The sequence below is a fragment of the Acromyrmex echinatior genome, chromosome 4 (assembly GCF_024713525.1).
Source record: "Acromyrmex echinatior isolate Ae372 chromosome 4, ASM2471352v2, whole genome shotgun sequence".
Lineage (NCBI taxonomy): Eukaryota > Metazoa > Arthropoda > Insecta > Hymenoptera > Formicidae > Acromyrmex > Acromyrmex echinatior.
Window position 1 is genome coordinate 2,698,504 of NC_141855.1, and position 20,948 is coordinate 2,719,451.

General features: G+C 26.3%; 3 protein-coding genes across 13 annotated transcripts in view; 1 reads left to right on the plus strand and 2 right to left on the minus strand.

Moving 5' to 3' along the window:
- Nucleotides 1-41: 41 nt before the first annotated feature.
- On the minus strand, nucleotides 42-4,691 carry Obp6 (odorant binding protein 6). The gene is made up of 6 exons (XM_011058422.2): nucleotides 4,203-4,691; nucleotides 2,468-2,549; nucleotides 1,466-1,554; nucleotides 986-1,097; nucleotides 786-856; nucleotides 42-262 (listed from the first exon to the last, which is right to left on the minus strand). Exons 1-6 carry the CDS (start codon nucleotides 4,302-4,304, stop codon nucleotides 248-250), a joined length of 471 nt encoding a protein of 156 aa, XP_011056724.1. The 5' UTR covers nucleotides 4,305-4,691; the 3' UTR covers nucleotides 42-247.
- A 931-nt stretch (nucleotides 4,692-5,622) lies between these two features.
- Obp5 (odorant binding protein 5) lies at nucleotides 5,623-11,199 on the minus strand. Its single transcript, XM_011058421.2, has 5 exons — nucleotides 11,004-11,199; nucleotides 9,905-9,983; nucleotides 7,298-7,389; nucleotides 6,891-7,002; nucleotides 5,623-5,967 (listed from the first exon to the last, which is right to left on the minus strand). Exons 1-5 carry the CDS (start codon nucleotides 11,085-11,087, stop codon nucleotides 5,882-5,884), a joined length of 453 nt encoding a protein of 150 aa, XP_011056723.1. The 5' UTR covers nucleotides 11,088-11,199; the 3' UTR covers nucleotides 5,623-5,881.
- A 306-nt stretch (nucleotides 11,200-11,505) lies between these two features.
- The window catches only part of spri (Src homology 2 domain-containing protein sprint), a 34,268-nt gene continuing 24,825 nt past the window's right edge, over nucleotides 11,506-20,948 (plus strand). For 3 of the 11 annotated variants that reach the window (XM_087406054.1, XM_087406051.1, XM_087406058.1), the window contains exons 1-2: nucleotides 11,586-11,675; nucleotides 16,864-17,498. Coding sequence is in view for 1 of the 11 variants with exons in the window: in XM_087406062.1 (XP_087262188.1) it covers nucleotides 11,650-11,675 (26 nt within the window). In the remaining 10 variants the exon portion in view is untranslated. Of the gene's footprint in view, nucleotides 11,676-16,863; nucleotides 17,499-20,948 lie in introns of all 11 variants that reach the window. The other 8 variants (XM_087406057.1, XM_087406056.1, XM_087406060.1 and 5 more) reach the window with 5 other exon arrangements.

Here is a 20,948-nt window from a genome sequence, read left to right on the forward strand (position 1 = left end):
GAAATTAAGAAATTGTGATAATACATATGTACAAATGCAACTTAATGTTAATAATGTTTTCCAATTTTTATTTTGTCATATACAATTAACATATTTAACATATTGTATATATTTGGCAACATTTCTCGATCTTATTTGTAATGTATAATCATTCTGAAATGGCTTCCTTACATGACTATATAAGATAAGCCAAAATTGCTCCCATAATTATCCAAATGAATGATATCCATTAAAAGAGATATTTTCACTAGAAAAATGAAAGCTGAAAGAAAAGAAATTGTGAATATTTTAATACAAGACATTTAATTAATCTTAAGTCTACCTCCCCCTCTGCATAGGAGTGTAACGACTCATGCGGGTGAATCATTTTCAAAGTCAAATATAAAAAAAATATCTTTTTTTATATTTGACCTTGAAAATGATCTCGTCGATAATTCAATTTTCATTATCATATTTGTAATCGGTACACAGTAAAATACATTGGTACATCAATCAACAACAAAATCGAAATATTCACCCTTTTGAAACTTTATTCATTATATATATTTGTAATGTATAAATTTATACATTACAATTTGTAATGTATAAATTTATACAATGTACAAATTTATATAACATTTTAAATAATACTCTATAAAACTCATTATGTACGTGCAATAAATAGTTTATAAACGCAAGTTTATAAAATATTAAATTTCTTCTTAATGTCATTTTTTTCTCTTTGATCATTAAAACTTTTTTTATCGCAGTTAAAAAATATTTGTAAAATAAAAAATTTGTCTTACCGAAGAACTACCGTAATCGTAGCCGCACTTAACTAATTCATATGCTAATTCACATCCTTTAAATTTTTTTACTGTAAAAATAGACATAAATAGAAAATATATATACAAACAAATTATATATTACAATTTGTGATAATAATTATTTTCAATTTAATTTAATAGATGTTTTATTTAAAAAATTATATATCAATTTTGCTTACCAATTGGTAGACAATGTTCTATTGTTTTCATAGCAGGTGGTATATATTCCTCTAATAACATGGTTTCTACGATATTTTTTAAAGCTTTTTCTACTATCTTGTCATCCTTCATCTAGAAAAAGAGAAAGATAAATATATTTATGTAATCAAGATTGTAAATGAATCTGGAAAACTAGGCAAACAATCCCTTTATTTAAAAAAAGAACAGCTTATAATGCATAAGTTACTTCTTATATACAAGTTATTTTATCAATATCAGTCTTGCAGAATATAAATAAATTAATGGTCATTTCTATAGTTGCCTATATAGAAGATCAATGTGGACAATCGAGATAACTATAAATGTCCGTAATAGTAAAAAGTAAACAGCAGTTTGCAAACACAACTTGTTTCTACTTTTTCTATTTATGTAATTTAAATGATTTTAAAAATATCTATGTTTAAAAAACATTTATAGAAAATTCCTGAAATTTTACTTACAATTTTTGTATTTAGCAGTATACACTTAAAGTAACATTGAAGTCTCCAATCCGATACGAAATTACCTTTGATTGTGTCTGCGATCATCTCTAAGTACAAATCAATATTATAATCTTAAATATATTTTTTATTTTTATTATGTTACTTTTTAAGAATTACTTTTAATCTGTATACAAAGTATATATAGATTAAAAGTGATTTTAAAAAAGTAATATAATGGGAATAAAAAATATTTAAGACCTACGGGATTACTTTTCGTGAGCAGGTAGAGCGGACTGAAGTGAATCAAAAAGTCCTTTATCATTTTGCAATTTTCGCAATGCTTTAGGAGATATTAATTTCTAAAAATCATTGAATAAGCACGTATTCGCGGGATCTTTATAAATAACTGCCCATTGCATCGATCGCGCGCGTATTTATTATCGAAATTTGCTTAAAGCCAATGATTTAATTTAAATAAACATTTTAAATTTAAAATTCAATGAAAACAGTTTTAATTTTCATAATAAAATTAATCTATCTCTCAATTAATATCAAATTTAAAGATTTAATTAAATTTAAAAAATTTACATTTTGATTTAATGTATTATATAATATAATATAATATAAGAAATATATAATATTAGGTGTTGGAATTAATTCGTAGCGTTTTTTAATGAAAGAATGTTATTTATTTCACATGAGCATTAAAAAATACATTAATGAAAGTACTTCCCATCACTTGTAAAACGCTACGAATTAATTCCAACACCTAATAATATAATAAATTAATTTATATATAATAAATTAATATAGTTTTAAGTATTTCATTTATTATATGTATCCTAATACCAGTCAAATATTAAATACATTATGTATTATTAAACTTTATTTAAATTTTAAAAGACATTGTTATATACTTATATTATCTAAATATAATTATATAATATTTGAAGATTTTAATTTTTGGTTACATAAAAATTTTGTAATACATTACATAAGACTGCAGTTTTTTATACATACTTGGATCCGTGCCCACTTTATCAATGCAATACTTTTGTAATGGTAATATAGCTTCCTTCGCCTCCTCAAGGGACATTCTTTTCTACAGAATTAAAAATAATTTAATAATAAGTGAAAAAATGCGAAACATTAAGATGTCTAAATAAATATATGAGTGTTTAACGTTTCGTATGATTTTTGGACGTTTCGAACAGTTTAAAGAAAATTAGATCGATGAATCTTTATTTTCATGCAAACAACATTAAACTACTTGTATTAAAAAATTGGAAAAAAAATTTAATAAAAATTTACCTTAAATTTTTTGAATAACACCAAGTTTTTTCTAATATTATAGGTCTTCAAGACAAATTCAACGAATATATTTTATTGATTTAATATCAAATTTGTAACATTATTTTAATTAGTGTGTGTGTGTGTAATATTTATTAGTTGTATAGGTAATGTTCAAGATCTTCGAAAAAGAATAATTACAACTTGTGAAATTTTCAATCCAAATAATATAAAAGCTATCCAATATAATAGAGATTTATTCGAAAAACATCCTGAGAATGTCCTTAGGACGTTTGAAGAACATATAAATGTCATTTAGATATCTTTAAAACATCTCTTGGAGATCTGTGTTGCATAAGCATGCGTAGTAATTTTTGAAAAAGAATAGAACTTTGTGTTTCAAAACGAACGAGCAGTTTAAACGTTGTCTTAGATAAGAGAGTTCTTTTCTTACTGATGAATATTTATGATTATGTTTACGTGTATCAATAAAATCAATAAGATTGACATTTCCTATATTGTTAAGTTAGTTTTAAAAACCTCTGCAATATTATGAAAAACAATTGCATTGCGCCATTAAAAAAATTTAAGGTAACTAATTTTTTATTCAAAAAATATTTTTAATTTTTTTATTGTAGCTTGCATGAAATAAATACCCATCTTTAAAATCTTTACACTAAATTATCGGAAGCGTCCCAAAAATGTCGTGGACAGTTATGCTAAACATTTTGTATAAATTATAAAATGCACCAATAAGAGACTTATTTTTATATAAAATGATTTAAATATATTTTTCGTAAATTATGATGTGATTTTTTTAGTATCTAATTATCGTTTGTAATTACTAACACATGATAAAGTTTGCAAAATTAGTTAAAAAAGTGGTTTTTATGAATTGTTTTGAACAATATATACACATATATATATACATAACAATATATACATATAAATGTTAAATATTAAAAATGTAAGAAATGTCTAATACCAAAAAGTATTTTAATTTTTTTGTCAAGTAAAAATATTATCTTTTTCTCATCTTCAAGTATATACACACAAATATAAATTACAAAGTTTATATTAAATTTTTAATTTTTTTTTTCAATCTGCTGCTTTAAATTCTGCAAACATTAAATTATTTTTGTAAGAATTTATAATATTAAATACTTTATGATTTATAATATTAAATATAATATTAAATATAAACAATTTTTATAATTTTTCTTAGTTATATAGCTTATTTATTGATGTACTTATGCATATTTGCGAATCTAAATTATTAGTCGTATGTCCGCGTATCATATATATCGTTGCGTATTATGTGGATGGGAATGCATCATTGTGTATCCGAATTTTATTACAATATGCAAATTTATTAAATACGCATTGTACAGTATCATTGAATTGATATACAACGATAATACGATACGTGGATATACAACAAATCTATCTGTTTTAAGAAACTTACACCTTCGCTATTTTGAAGATTCGCCATGAGCACGAATGAAATGAAGAAAATTATACCAGTGCCTTTCATTCTTATTTGTTGCCTTTGATTTTGTTTGTTCATTTAATCTCTTTTTTAGCTCGATATAGATGAATCGCCACTAGACCTGACTGTTGCAAAGCGCACGCAAAATTCAATCGTTTATTTTTATATACAGAAGTAAAAGAGAAGGAGAATCTTTAATTTCATGAGGTGGCACATCTGATAGACTTAAATTATCGTTTTGGTTGATGTAATTAACGATACTTAACGCTAATACTGACATCCGGGTCTTATTGTCATTCCTAGAGGTTAGATAATCATAGTACATTATGCAAGTGCGTTACTTTCGGTCTCGTGATTATGTATTTGATGCAAAATGCATAAAAGAATAGATATCAAGGAAACAAGATAATTTTTACCCTTAAAAATAATATTTACTAATAATTAACTACAATTTTTCAATTATAAAATTAATTTTAATATTTTTAGCTTTTGCTTTCCTGTTATAACATATCTTTTCCCGATTATTATATTTCTAATAACGTGAAATTATTTTTTTATCATTTTCTTAATTTATCATTTCTTTAATTTTAGTTTAATTGCTTTAATTTTAGAATTTTAGTGAAGAAAGTAAGAAATTTTTAATAATACTGTTGAGAATATAAATTTAAAAAATATATTTACTAGAATTTTAAAAAGCAAATCGTTAATTTAAAAAGTAAAAAAGTATGTAGCACATAGAATAAGAAATAAAAGAATATACAAATGTACATATAGAAATAGAATATACGATAATCGACTTACTTTTAGAAAATAATTTTTTTTTTAGCAAGATGTATACTGCTTAAATTACACTAATTAATTAGAAAAAATTAATAATTAAAATTGTATTAAAAATATAATCAAAGATTGAATTTTATTTGATTTATATATTCTTTTATTATAAATATAATTTATTAATTTGTTACAATTAATGAAGATATAATAAAGATATATCACTGCAACACCTGTAAGAATTAAAACTGCATTTAAAAATTTACGGACTTTTTCAATAAATTACGATCAAGTGTTGCATAAAATCATAATAAAATCACAATATTAAATATTAAATAAGATATGTTAATTTAACTTATACAGTGTTTTTAAAAATATTTTCTAGATTTATATTTGTCTCTGTAATGTTTGATTAATTAGAGCGGTTTTATACCTATTTTTAAACAAATATTTATTTTATAATGCATACACTTTTTACTGTTTTGTTGTATACTTGATATACATTCTTTATCTTAGTAAATTTTTTAAAATGAGATTTCTATTACTTTTAATTTCGTTATTATTTCGTTATTGTAACGCTGCGATGTTTAAAATTAATCAGTTAATTTTAATAATTAAATAATGCTTATATAATTGCACATTGCTTATTATTATTATTAATCACATATAATTATGTATATTTATACGAGTATAGTTTTGTATATTGCACCTTGTCCTATCATTTTACAAATCTATCAGTTTACAAATTTATTAACGATTATTACCGAATTGTCTTGACACAAAGAATTGGAATTAATACAATTTTACATAACGCTAAACGTAATTACACTTTTCATTATATATAATATATCATATTCTGTTTCCATATTTACGTTTGATATTGGTTAAGGAAAGAAGAAGTGATTCGGATCTGTTTGATAGCTACATTTTACAAATTGATAAGTTGTTTCGCAATCATCTCCAGCAGGTGCTGTAAAAACGAAAGAATTCCATTTATACATCTACTTTTATGTTGTAATTTATTTTTATACTAATTAACTAATAGATGAAACTATTTTTTATAATAAAGATCTCTATATGAAGTTGTCGAAAATAATCTTGATAAATCAGATTTTTGCAAAACTGTAAAAATTATTTATTACAAGTTGTCTTTTATTTAATGAAAATTTGTTTTTAAGATTAAAAAAACAAGATTTTAAGGAGGAGGTTTCATCTTTGTCGGTCGTAATTAACTTATATTTAATTCTTCATAAAAGGTATTTTCCGCCAGTTTTGACTTTTTTTTTGAGGAAAATAACGTGTGATGATTTACGTCCTTTACGCGCTGTCTTTTTGATTGATATCTTTGTTATTTGATTCTCAAGATGTTTGTTACTTTCAGTAAATTAATTTATAAAACCGACATTGAATGTACAGGTTGTGTAACCGACGCGATGCATGACAAAGAACGAAATTCAAGTAGTTCTAACGGTATTCTGCCTCTCTTTTCTTCTAAACTGTATAGCATATAGAAAGTCACAGTTATTTTTTATGGACTTCTAAAAATGTCAAAGAATAAATAAGAACGGATATCTATTGATTTCTTCTGAATAGTAATCTGAGTAATAACTTGATGATCAATAGTGTCTAGAACACTATTTTATTCCGATAAACGCTTGGAGGACCCCGTGTGTCGTTACGTATTTGTAATACTGCGACTTTCAAAAAATCATTTTACAAAGATATTTTACAGAAATAAAAACCAGCAAAAAAAGTCGTCAAAAGTAAAAGTTTAATTAATAATTCTCTCTTTTTTCTCTTATATACCCTCCTCTTTTCTTTTTCCTCTCTCTTAAATTTTTTTATCTTTATTTAAAATTTATTTTAATTTTTATTTCATGAAATTGAACTTACGTTCTGCTGCACATTTAGTCAAAGACACTTTTAAAGGACCTGCCATGTCAGGTGGCATCATCAGATCCATTTGTTTAATCATCATGCCATCATCTATGCGTCCATTTTTGAACTTAATTATAAAAAAGATACATTTAAATAGTATATAATTATATTTAATTGTATATTTTATTTATTATTATATTAAGTAAGGTAACTATATCCAATACGGTTTAACATTCAACATTTGTTGTTTGTATAAGCAGTTAAATGAATAGTTAAATCTTACTCATATTCTCAGTTATTATTGTTAAAAAACATTTCCTATTTTTGATCGGATCATCAGTTTTCAATATTGGACTTATAGTAAAAATCGTAATTAAATAGGCATATTGGATATTTATATAGTTACTTTTTCTTGTTCTTACAGTTCGCATTGTTTTCATTATACATAGTGTATAGCATTTTAATGGTTGATTGTCATCTGGAAATTCGCCTTTTTGTATTCCTGCAACAGCTCCTTTAAAGACAAAAAACGTACATGTAACAAAATTTAACAGATAAATCATAATATTTAATCGCCAAATTTACAGTTGTGAACAAAATGCAATAGTTATTTTTAAATTACATTAAAAATTAACATTCAGCAAAATCTCTGAAAAAAGATTATCACAATTTACAATTTTGCAATATTGCCAATTAAATGAATAACTTATTTAAAAATTTAGAACTGTGCATAACAATGTTGATGGATGATATTTTAAAATAGATTAATAATTAATTTACAAAAATTAAAATTTTTACACTGAAACGCCGGTATATACTACAATAATTCTTATTTGTATGTAAATACGAAGAAGAATAGTATATCGCTACAGAATAGTTTAATGTATCTTCAATAGTAGGTGATACTTGATTCCGTAAACAAGAATTAAAGCAGAATTTACTGTAATTGCATAAGCGAATTGTACATTTCCGTATAATGTGCGTTATTCGATTTTATATCTAATTATAAGTATTGTTTTATTCTAAATACAAGATAAAAATATTTAAGAATATATGTTTTTATCTTATATTTAAAAAAAAGTTATTGAATTTTGCAATCGTATAAACCATACACAATTTAATTAATATTTTAGTTTCTTGTTGAATGTAAGCAAAATTCTGTGATAAAAATATGAAATAAATGAAAAATAAGTAATATTATTATGTTCTGCCAGCCCGAATAAAAATTTTTATATACAATTATATTTGACCACATACAAAATCATTGAAAGAAAAATTAATGTTTCGAGTTTATGTAATTTTAAATCGTGTTATGCAATTTCTATTTTATAATAAAACAAGAAAAGAGTAAACAATAAGAAATAAGTTGAAAAATTGGTCACTTCTAAGAGGAGGGGAGGTGAGATGGACTTCGCTTCGCATGGAAAGTCAAACGCCTCTAGGCAGGGAAGAGAGGTGGGGCAGACGTCAAAACATTGTTATATGAGAAAATTAAAAATTAAATTCATTTGTTTTCTTAATAACTTTTTAACGAGTAATGACCGACGATTAAAATGTCTTTAAGGTCGTAACTTTGACAATATATTTCAAGGTTAATATCATTGGACTAGAGTTTCCTCATCTTTATTTTATTCTGTTTATTGATATGAAGAGAACTCAAACTAATGATCGAAATGTATACTTGTATCAATTGTCTTATTATATTGTATAAAATAAAATTTGTACACACTGATATCCTGTGTTGACTCAAAAGAAGGCAATTGTAATTAGTGATTTATTCCGTCAGAGATTGTATTATTATTTTATTTTACTCTGAATAATATACGTATATAATAAGTTCAGCCCTCCAATTAATTCGTGTTAAAGTTAGAATGAGCTACTCAAGCATTCGCGAGAAAAACACGTTTAAAGATTTATATGTTGTTAGTGTACCGATCGATCGATAAGATCGAATTGGCGAGAAGCGGAGTAATATACAAGTAGTATGTAATGCATTGAGCTACAATGCTTTTGTTGTAATGCTTTTGTTGGACAGTCGAAATTCGTTACGGCAAGCATAAAAATCCTAGCAAAAGTAAAAAAATAATTTAAAATGTATTTATTACATAACAAACAAATTCAATTTAATAATGTAAATTGCATAATACAATTTAAAATTATTATATAAATTTTAAACATTAATTTTTCGGGTAAAAAAATACACATACCTACATAATAATACGCTGCAATACAGATACAAAAAATAATAAAAAATTTGTAAAAGTAAGATTCGAATCCAAGATACGCAACACATCTTGTAGTTCGACATCTTATTCACTACGTCACGCTGCTTCTTGCCGAGAATTCGTTTTTACACCGATTGTACATTAACAATACGTAAATCTTTAAACGCATTTTCTCCATAAACAGTTGAGAGGCATATCCTATAACTTTAACACGAATTAGTTGAAGCGCTGAATTTATTATGTATTGTATATATATATATAATTCAATCAAATTGAAGATTGCTCATCTGGGTGTCTCCCTTGTAAGTTAGCTTTTGGTCTGTTTTACAGATAAGAGTGCTGGTTTATGCTGCACCCTATTTTCTATTAAAAATTGTATATTATGAAGAAATTGAGAAAGAAAAAAATATAAATAAAATTAATTTAGAAAATTACAAACATGTAGAACGATGTAATATCATCAATTATGTAACCATTATTATTGAAACTATGCAATTTGCGAAAGAAAATTGTAAGAATTTTATTTTCGTATTTGTAGAATTCGTTTTTAACTGATTTTGTATAAAAACAAATCGCAAGTATATGACTTATAAATTATTTTTTTCTTCAATTATCTAAACAGATGTTTTTCAGTATTGATAAAGTACAATAGCTAGTTTCTAAGAAATAAGTAAGTTTCTCTTTAGGAGTATGTCAGTCATCGGTGACTTTTACCATTATACATATATTTTTAACGCTGTCAATCGTGATATTATATACAAAAATCATAAATATTAATATAAATTATGAAACATTTGAACTTACCGGCGTCTGCGTGAGATTTCGATGTACACGTATTTCGCATACTCAGCGCGGCTTTTTCAATTTGTTCCATTGTCATCACCTGCATTACAATAAAATTCAATTATATTTTTTGTTTTTAATAATAAAATAACAAAATATAATAAACAATAAATAACAAGAAAGAGCTACAAGATAGAATTTTAATGTATTTCAAATTCTTATATACGGAATATACGTTTTGACATTATTATTAGGTCATCTTCAGTGTAAAGAAATTAAACGCAAATTTGACAAAATTAATAAAACAGTTAAAATTATACAATTTATAGTTACGCAAAAAGTTGGTAGTATTTATTCTATCTATCTTTCGCACAATGCAATGCTTTTCGTTCTAATAATATTATTGGTTATATTCTTCCATTACGCTCGCAATAGTCCAATAATAAAAATATTGAACATGAAGATTAAATAAAAATGTATCAGCACACATTCTGTTATCAAATTAATAAAATAGATTTATAAAAATTAAAATAACAATAAATGATCATTATATTCAAATTGATTTATATACAATCCTTATTTTAATAGACAACTATATTAAAGTGTGTTTAATAAATAAAATTATTGTACATATACCTCAACTGATAAACCAGAATATAATCAATGTATAATACATTAAAAGAAATTATGAAAATAGAGATATTTAATTACTTTTGAATAAATAAATTTCTTTTTAATATATTACTTTTTCAATAGTAGTACTTTATAATAGCAGTATTAATATTGTAATAATTATGTTTATGAAAAACTTATGTAGGTCAAAATACACGTTTTCTTAAAATTTTTATATTTTATTTTTATTTATATTTCATTTTTGTTTATAGTTTACTAATATTAATTATTAATATAGACACTAATGTTTACTTTTTATAAAATTCACGAATTCTCTTTTTTTAATAACTTATAAATTATTTTAAAATTTAAAGAGATATATAATTTTTCGGATATGCACAAATTTAAAATTTAATTTTTTAAATTAAAAATAAAAAATTAATTTCTTACTTAAAAAATAGGATTGTTTAATAAGTTATTTAATAGATTGTTTAATAGATTAACTTACAGCATTTGCTTGATTCGCTGCGATCAACATAATCGTGCAAATTAATAAACGCGCACACATTTTAAAATATTTTCGATTATGCATCAAAATAGAAATAAATTTAATCCGAAATATTCCCTTGAATTATCGACGCAATAAATTACCAATCCACCGTGATTAGCCTTCGTTCCTCTTTTATAAAGACTAAGCTAGTCAACAAGTTGTTGGTGGTTAATATATCTAGTAGTAATTTCGTTTAGGAGCTTAATTTCGTAGCATTTGTCCGTATAAAATACATACTTTATGCAGAAATTATGTCGAGACGAGGTAAGAAGCTTCCGCGATTTGTCATATCGAAGAAAGAATTAACAATTTGCGACATATAATGATATGTCATTAAAATGTTTCAGTTGTAAATGTCTGCAGATAATTTGCGTTAGATTTTTCAAAATTAAAATGAAGGAATACACAAAGATCTGGCTTTAATTATATGCAGATGATTCTGGCTTTAATATATAAGGACGTACAACAAATGTATGTGACTATTAATTGTAGAGATATAAAACGTTGACATAGGAGACATAGGAGAAAGTGTCAGAGAAGGTAGGAAAAACTGCAACTATAATAACTTGCCAATGAATAACTTTCGCTAGTATGAGCAGCATGTATGAGTAAGAAGAATGGCAGTTCAAGGTAAATGGTTTATTGTAAGAGCGCCTCCGCTACGATAAAAGAATTTGACCTTAATTTAAATCGCTATTGAAGAATTTGATCAAAATGTCAACAAAAATGCAAAATTAACTAATGCTTATTCGTTTGATAAGACATATACATTGTACATATTTATATCTACGATCAAGATAGAGTGAGAAAAAGATTAGTTGAATTAATAAATTACATATCACAACATTTTTCGTTTCTATTCTTAAAAAATATGTGTATATGCTTGTATAACAGTCTTCTGTGCATCCAGATATTTATTATGCTTCACATGTTTCACATTTTTAAAGATATGGAGTACATGACTGAAGTTTCGCCTGTTTTTGATTAGAACTATGACTTTAGTATAATCCCGCTTGGCTTTGATAGTTTAAGCGACGCATCCCTTGAATTTATATTCTTATAAAGTCTTACAATCCACGTGCTTCTTTTTCTTTGCCTCATCCACGAAAAAGGTATATTTTTATGTCTGTCGACTGTGGGGAAATTTCGAGGAAAACTTTAAAGATGAGAAAGCTTGAATAAATTATTTCTGCACCTGAGCCCTCAATCTCAATATCTCATCATTAAAACATTCACATTGTACTTGAAATATATAACGAGACCATAACGATTTATTCTTATTCTAAATACAATTGTAAAATGCGTAATATTTGAGAATAACGAACAATATTCATTTGTGAAAATTTTAATAATAACTTAAATATAATTATAAATAGCTCTAAATCGTTAATCCCTCAATTATCAATACTATCTTTTTCCTACTTTTAGCATATTATAATAATATTTCTTAATTTTAACTTTTCAATACTTATTATAATTTTTCTATAATTATAAGTAATTTCCTAATAAATTATAATTTTTTAATGTTTATCAAGATTTAATATTTACTCGATAAATATTATTGTTTTCATTCATTACGCGCGTTCTTGCTAAAACTTTTAAAATAAATCTCACTTTTAAGGAAATATTGAAGTTGTTCTGTTTTACCGATAAAATGTGAATAATCTTCAGATCCTCCAATTTTTAATTGCATTTACAGATTCAAAAATCTTTTTTCACAATTAAAGTATAATCAAAAACACAACCTGTAAGCAACAACTTTAAACAAAAAGAAATTGAAAAATTATAATTTTGTTATCAGCTTTTGTAGTCGATTAGCGACATGTGCTGCATGTAAGAGTTTTAGACTTTGTACATTTAAAATAAGTTCGCATGAAAGATCAATACTATGCTTGTGGAAATGAGCCAGAAGCTTTAGTATAAGAGAAAGAACAATCTAAAAATTTCTGAATGTTAGAATTATTATATATATATAAATTGATATGAAAATTAAACAGAACAGTAATTGTATCTAGCAGTAGGTATTGGATTTTGCAAGAGATGGCGTTGTAATATCTTAGATATATGTACGTGTTTCAGAGATAGAAAATAATGCAAGAAACTGAGTTTGGAGTTAAAAAGTCTATATTGGTTGTATTCCAAAATTTACTGCCAATACTAAAAATCTATTTATGTCACGTGCACTATAGATTTTCAGTATACTAGTAGTAAATTTTTAAACACAATCATTATTGACATCGATTACGTTTGACGCTCCAGTATCCCCTTAAAGATTGAAAATTACTTTTTCAAGACTGGCTCAATTTCTAGTTTTTAAAGTGAGATTCCTCTCCAAAGAATTTAGAAAGTTTGTGTGCTACCATATTATCATATTATACTATTAATTTATATTATTATTCCTAATTAATTTTATTATTCCTATTGTGTTTTATTATTATTGTTACTATAATTGCTCTAAGTCTATATGTCACATCATTGAATTTATTTTTCCATTTTCTTTAAAATAATGTTTTGTCATGTCAACTATATTTTCATTCCCAAAAGTCTATATCCAAACATCATTCATCTTGGTATTGATCCATCTGATGGCACTTCTTCCAAAAGAATATATAAATATTTTTAAATTGCGAAGAGAGCGAGCATATATGGCTAGATTAGGAAGAACATTGTGAGAGATCGATATTGCAAAGAAGCAAAAGCATACCGGGGTGGAAAAGATTTGTGGTAAAATAGATTTTACTGGCGCAACTAGCTATTGAACTCACTTCTTTCGAAATTACGATCGCATGCTCTGCTGTGAGAAAAAGTTATCACAGCGGGAAACAGGAAGACAAATGGCCATTTGCAAAGAGCTAAATTATTAAGCGCTAAATTATAAAAAGTCAAGCTTTAATGATTGAGAAGAGCATAAAATCAAAGTTCATAAAAAATTAATATTTATGATTAGATGTGCATTTTTTTAGAATTACAAATGAGGTCAAATGGAATCGTAGTCACTGAATTTTCAAAGATATTCATATATATACATATAGATTAGAATTTAAATTATTATAGTTATTGCAAGGAGGATCCTATTTGCCTACATTCCCGATTGCACATATTACTTATTAAGCATACACAAGTTGTACACAAATTTCATTTCTCAGACATTCTTTTATTATTTTATTATTGTTATTCTGTGTCTTATTATTTATCTAAAATATGATTAATTGTTTTAGTGTTACATTTATTCTTTGAAAGTTTAATAACATTAATAATATTAATTTGCCATAATTTTAGAAATAATTAATAATAAACATAACTACATTTATTTAAAATAAGTAACAAACATAAAACTGTAAAATCTTTAATTGACTTGGAGATGGAAAATTTTGCATTTAATAACGTCAATAAAGAATCATTACTAACTTTAAATTCGTGACAGCGGCTTTATACTGGACAATATCGAACTACATAGAATCAGGTAGTTTCCAAGAGATTGAACAGATCGACCGAGCATGAAAAGCATTTACGATTTCCACTTTCTGGACACGAAAGAAACTCTTTACTCGCAACACCGCCGGAAGGAAAAGCTTTTATTGCCACCCCATTCGTGAGACACGTAGCTATATATACAGAGTGAACCATATAATTCACAATCAGAGAGAGTTCGTAGTAAAGTAATTTAATCTTTTTAAGTAAAATTTAATTTAAGTAATTTATATGATTACATTTCATGTTTTATTAATTATTTTTTTTAAGGAGCAAGCAAATATCAGATATCAAAACTTGCATAAAAATAATGATATAATGAAGATATACTGTTCATTTCATATATGAGGTATTTTAGAACAGAATTACGCCCAGTTTGGGTTCCGAATGAACAGTTTTTAGTTATAGTTTAGTTATAAGTATACTATATATTAATCGACAAGGAATTTCACAGAGCATTCACAGAGACAAAACAAAAAGTTTTAAAATTAAAATTAAACTCTGTCGGATATATCCTATCCCTTTTCAACTTCAGCCCATGGCACATATAAAAACGTAAGACAAGAGGATAATCAATAATTGACTAATCACAATAGAGACATAAAGATTAATGCTTTACGTTCTATTATGATTGGCCAATTCGCTTATTGCTTAATTATTACCTTAGGTTTTCTACGTATTTTTGATTTTCCTATTTCTTTAAAGCTCTCTAAAACACTGTTAACTGCTCTTGCTAGCACATGGATGTCTTCGTCAAGATATTGGGCATATCTCAGATACCATATGACTGTCCAGAGGTATTCATCATCCGAATGTCTCTGACATGGCATAGATCGCGTTCGAACTTAATCGGATTAATGAAAGAACAGTACTAAATGCATTTCAAATATTACTTCAATATTTTCAGTATAATCCGTTATCACCACGTTATTACGCGGAAGTACCCTGAATGTAGAGACCCAGGTAGCTATAGGATACGAAATCATAATTAAGTCATAATAATGATATCATAGAACGTCATCATGACGTTATTTGATACCTAAAAATTGACTTATAAGTGACGAATGAGATCATGATGTCCTCACGATTTCTGTATTCTATTTTACTTGGGGAAGACCAGTGATACATACTATAATATATTATAATCATAATAGCAAAATTTGGACAGCTCTAACATTCAGGACAGTCATTTCACAAGGTTGTGTCTGGAACTTTTGCGTGTGCATGTTCGTGAGTATGCATGTGAGTGTGCATGTGAATGTGCGTGCATGCGAGCGCGTGCGCGCGTGTGTGTTACCTTGGACCTAATTTCCATAAGAACTGGGCACAGTTCTTTGTCTTTCCTGTAAATTTTCCTTGATAAAAATTTTTTCATATAGAACTATATATGAAAAACGTATAGAACTATATATGAAATATGTAGCTGTACAATTGTATATATCTACATATACATGATACATATATAAATATACATGTAACTTTTTATTTAAATTTATGTCGCGTTATTGACATCATATTTTAAATGGGGAGCATATACTTTTATTTAATTGGTAAGATAAAAATGACATATTCATATTAGATTTCTAATACATATACTATATGTACTAATTTAAAATCAAGTCGCCAGTCCTTATTTATCGGTCCTCATATCAATATCAATATCAAAGTGTTTCTAATCATCCGTTTCTGTATGATAGTCGTTAATATAAGCGCAAAATATTCCTCGAATGTTATATGGTTATTATTAAAAAATTAAAATAAGTTATATTTCGAAAATACCATATAATATTTTATAATATTATGAAATATTATATTTTATAGAGATTATATGTCCACTTATATGATACCCTAGGTACTATATCTTAATATCTTTGAAATATTTATAAATATTAATTATTCTTAATTTAGTGCAATTTGAATTCACAATCCAATAACGAAAAGTTCTTATCAGTTTATGTTGCATCTTGTGCTAAAAAAATGTTTTCGCATGATTTTAAGTACATATCCAAGTTTTACATTGCGCGCCAAAATTATTTTCAGTCTTTAAACGTATATTATACGTATATTTATACTAAACAATTGTAACAGTTTTACAAATTAAAGTAAATTTTGTAATAATGTACTTTTTAATGTTTATACAATATTACAGTGTCATTAAATAATGTTACTTTTATTATTTATGCAATATTATCAAGAGTGAACATATAATCTCCCATTAATATTTCGAGAATATTATTTAATATTATATAATTGTACAATATTCTTAAAATATTATACGTTTAATATTTTAAAAATAGGTCTAAAATATTACTTAATCCAAATAATATTATGGGTATGTTCTCTTCAGGAATAGTGACGAAGGGGAGAAGGGAGGAATGACGAAATGGATCAGACAGTATTAGGCATTTCTAGCGGACCGGTTCGGATGGTCGCTACGATTCCTATAGTAACGACCGGCACGACGGCCAGCAGAATCGAGCATCTCTAAAATGAAATAGCGCCTACACGCGCCTGCGCACTTCGCACGTATCCAACCTCCCCTCTTTTCTTCTTTCTTTCACGATATGCGAGGATATGCTTCGTCTCGCCGCTTGTGCTGCCGGCAGTCACTAACGTCCCTGTACATGTTTCGTGTATGTCGCGACGCCGCTGATAGTGCATCGTCGACGGGCGTCATGGCGCGTCTCGATATCGCTGTCGCCTTCATCTTTGCTGTTACATAGTTATATTACGCGCCGCCGTTACGTAGTTATACATCGCGTTTGATGGTGCGTGACAAAAAGAAAGGAAGAGAGGAAGAACAGTATGCTGTGTTCCATGGTGTATTCGATTGGGTCGATTGGTGACGTTACGCGATAGCGTATGAATTTTTTTGTCTGCTAGTCTTCGGAGCTATGATGATTTCATATAATTGATTATTCCACTAATCTTGATACATAGAGTTAGCGATATACATATGTTACATGTAAATAGGTATGCTAGGTAAATATCATTATCAGTGAATTATCGGTTGCAGATTATCCTTTACTACATTATGCTAATCGATTTGAGATGCGCGCGCGCGCGCGCACACACACATACACACACAAGATCCACATATGATTCAATGATCGTAAATTTTTTGATTAGTAATGATCAATGGAATGATCCAATAGTTTTGTTTACGGCGACGTGGAGTATTATTTGCTGCGACAATTTTCACAAATTTCTGAGAGAGAAGAAAGGTAATATTTTGGAATAAATAAGGAAGAAGAAAAAATTATATATTATTGTACTCTATATAATCTATTTATGTAAAAAGAAACTGGTTGAAATTAATTTAAAATTAATTTTAGAAAAATTTAAATTAATGTACATTGTTCTTTGTCCATGTGAGATAACACAGTATCGTCAACAAAATTAGAGTAAAAAGTATAAAGCTCAGTTTTATATGAACAATAATTATTCGAATTAGAAATGGATATATTCCTTTTTAACTGCATTATATTGCATTTCTCAATTCTAAATAAGAAAGTTCATCTTCAGACAATAAGAAAAAGTAAGGAAAACGAGGTAAAAGTTTTCTAAAATATTAATAATTAATATTTGTAACATTTAAATATCTTTTAGGTACTTTTATAACAAGAAAAAAGAAAAAACAGAAAACGGAAAACTGAAAAAACAAAAAACGGAAAAAGAAGCTATAAAGTTTTATTTTATATCCAACTATTACTTACATATGTACATATTAAAATATTTGAAAATTATAATTGTACATACGTCACTGCTATGAACTATCGTGTATTTTATAAAATACTTCATTTTTTATTTTATGTAAATCATTAAAACTGTTTGAGCTTTATTTAAAATGAAAATTTAAAAGTTTTTTTTTTATAAAAGTATGAATAAAACAACTTAGCTTAATTTCCAGCTTATAATAGTAAAAAAATGTAGAGAGTACAAAACAATGCTAACTAACAATGCTTACTAACATTACAAATTGGGATTTTTCCTGCATCTGTAATAGGCTCTATAGTTTTCATGCTTGAGTTCAATCAGAAGAAATCGCGTCACGTAACCAGTTTGTCACTCTTTTCCTATGAAGTTCTTTAGTCGTCATTCAGTAAATAGGAACTAAAATTACTTAGGCGATGAAGCAAATAAAAATATTCGCGCAAAGTTGAGAAAAACGATAATTTGTATAACAATGAAAAATTAAGTTTCTAATACAATGACATAAAATATATAAATGAATACCTTATGTCTATGTATCTAAACTTAAAAAATACCGTATAAAAAAGTAGATACAGAACAAAAAAAGATTTTCTTTAAGTGTAACCAAAAAGCTTTATTGTAATGTAATTATGAAGAAATGCAATGATCAGCATTTAAATTGTGACTTTTTAGAGAATATACTGTTACGGTAGCAACATGAATGCGTTAAAAGTCTAACCAAAATTAATTATCCACCGAGACATTAAAAATGCAAAAGACATTAAAAATAATATAATATAAAAATATAATATAAAAATATAATAATATAATATAAAAAATATAATAAAAAAAGGCGTCAAGTATATTTTGTAATATTTTTACGCAAAACTGTTTTGTGAATTTCTAAAATATAATTAAAAAAATAAAAAATAATGCCATAAAAAAGGAATGAAATTAAAATGTAATTTTTTTTTACGCAAATATCAAAAACAAAGGTGTTCAAAAATATAATGGAAAAATCAAACATAAAATGTCATGAAAAATAAATAAAATAAAAAAATTTAAATATTTCAAGTATATTTATTAAAATAGATCCCACAGAACACACTTCTCCGAGCGATGTTTTGAGGACATTCTTATGATATATATGAATAGATAAAGTATAAAAGTAGATAGACAACATAGTTGAGCAGACACGTCATAAATGAGTGAATAGATAGATAGTGTGTAGACAAATTAATAGATAATGTAAATAAGTTAATAGATGAATAGCTTATAGTTGAATAGATAAATAATGAATGAAGATAGATAAATAATGTAGCTAAATGAATAGATAATTTATATACGTGAAAAGATGATAATGTCGATATGTGGATAGATGATATACTTAGCTAAATAGATAGATAACATAGATAGATAGATGAATGACGTAGATGGTGATAGATAAGATATATAGATGAATGGATGTATAAATAAATAGATAATATAGATGAATAGATGCATAACACAGATAAGTGGAGATGTCTCGACGCTAAGCATGGTGCGAGTACGGACGTGCCTCTTTTACGCGAATCGGTTATAGATAACGTAGATAGGTAAATGGGTAATGTAGATAAGTGAACACATACAGATCTACAGATAATAATAATAAAAATCAACGTTATATATCTAGTGACAGGAAATTTTGATCAAAGGAATTAGATTTTAGGTCATTCAATTAAAATACAAATTTTCTTATGTAATTTAAATTATAGCATCGAATAATTTGATTCAAAATGTTTGTTTACATATTCTCTGCTTTAATTAATTAAAAAAAAAAATTTTCTTATATTAACTTAAATTATAACAAAAAATGTGAAAGAAAATGTGTTTGTATAAGCTGCTTTTCATCAGTATAACAGGTTTCTTAATCTGATCTAATAATCAAATTTAACGATTAATATCTCGATTCGCACGAATTGAGAACAAAGCAACGAAGCCAGATTCGGCTGTTTTATGCAAAAACACGAATGAGTTTAATTTTATCAATTTCGTGAGGGGGCTAAACTCAACAATTTCTTGAAAAGTAACAAAAAAGTAATGATTCGTAAAATTATGAGATGATTCGATTGACGTAAAGAAAATGTAATTGCATTTAAGAAAGAGCGATGTGCAATTGTAGTAGCTCTTTATATACACTTAATTAACGCATCTTTTGATACAAACAAGGGAAAGCTATGTAATATAAAATAACTCCAGTCCAGCATCTGATCACTTTGAAAAATGCGTCGTTATTGATTGCCGTAATTTTCGCAGCGACATGACGGGGGGGAAATTGCTACTGTCGTTTTCGCGAACATTACGGGCGGATTGTTCTCTCCATCGCTGCGACGCGACGCATGAACAACTTTATCTTACTTTCACTGCGACTTCCTGATTGTATATTCGTCTTTATTGCCAGTTTATTTTTTTCGTGAAGACAAAATAAATAGTATAAAAAATGGAAGCAGCATGTGATTTTATAATTCCGGAAATGCCACGAAAATCGAAATTTTAATCTATTCTCATCTATTAGATATAATACAGTAATAAAGAAATAAATGCATATACAAAATTAACTAATATGATATTATTTTCTTTTTTGTTTTATCGATCGAAAGTATGTCGAGCCCAAATCTCTATTGTTTAACCAACAGTATGTACTGTATCGCTGCCATTTTTTGCAACAGTGTCTAAAAAAATTATACTATTTAAAAAAAA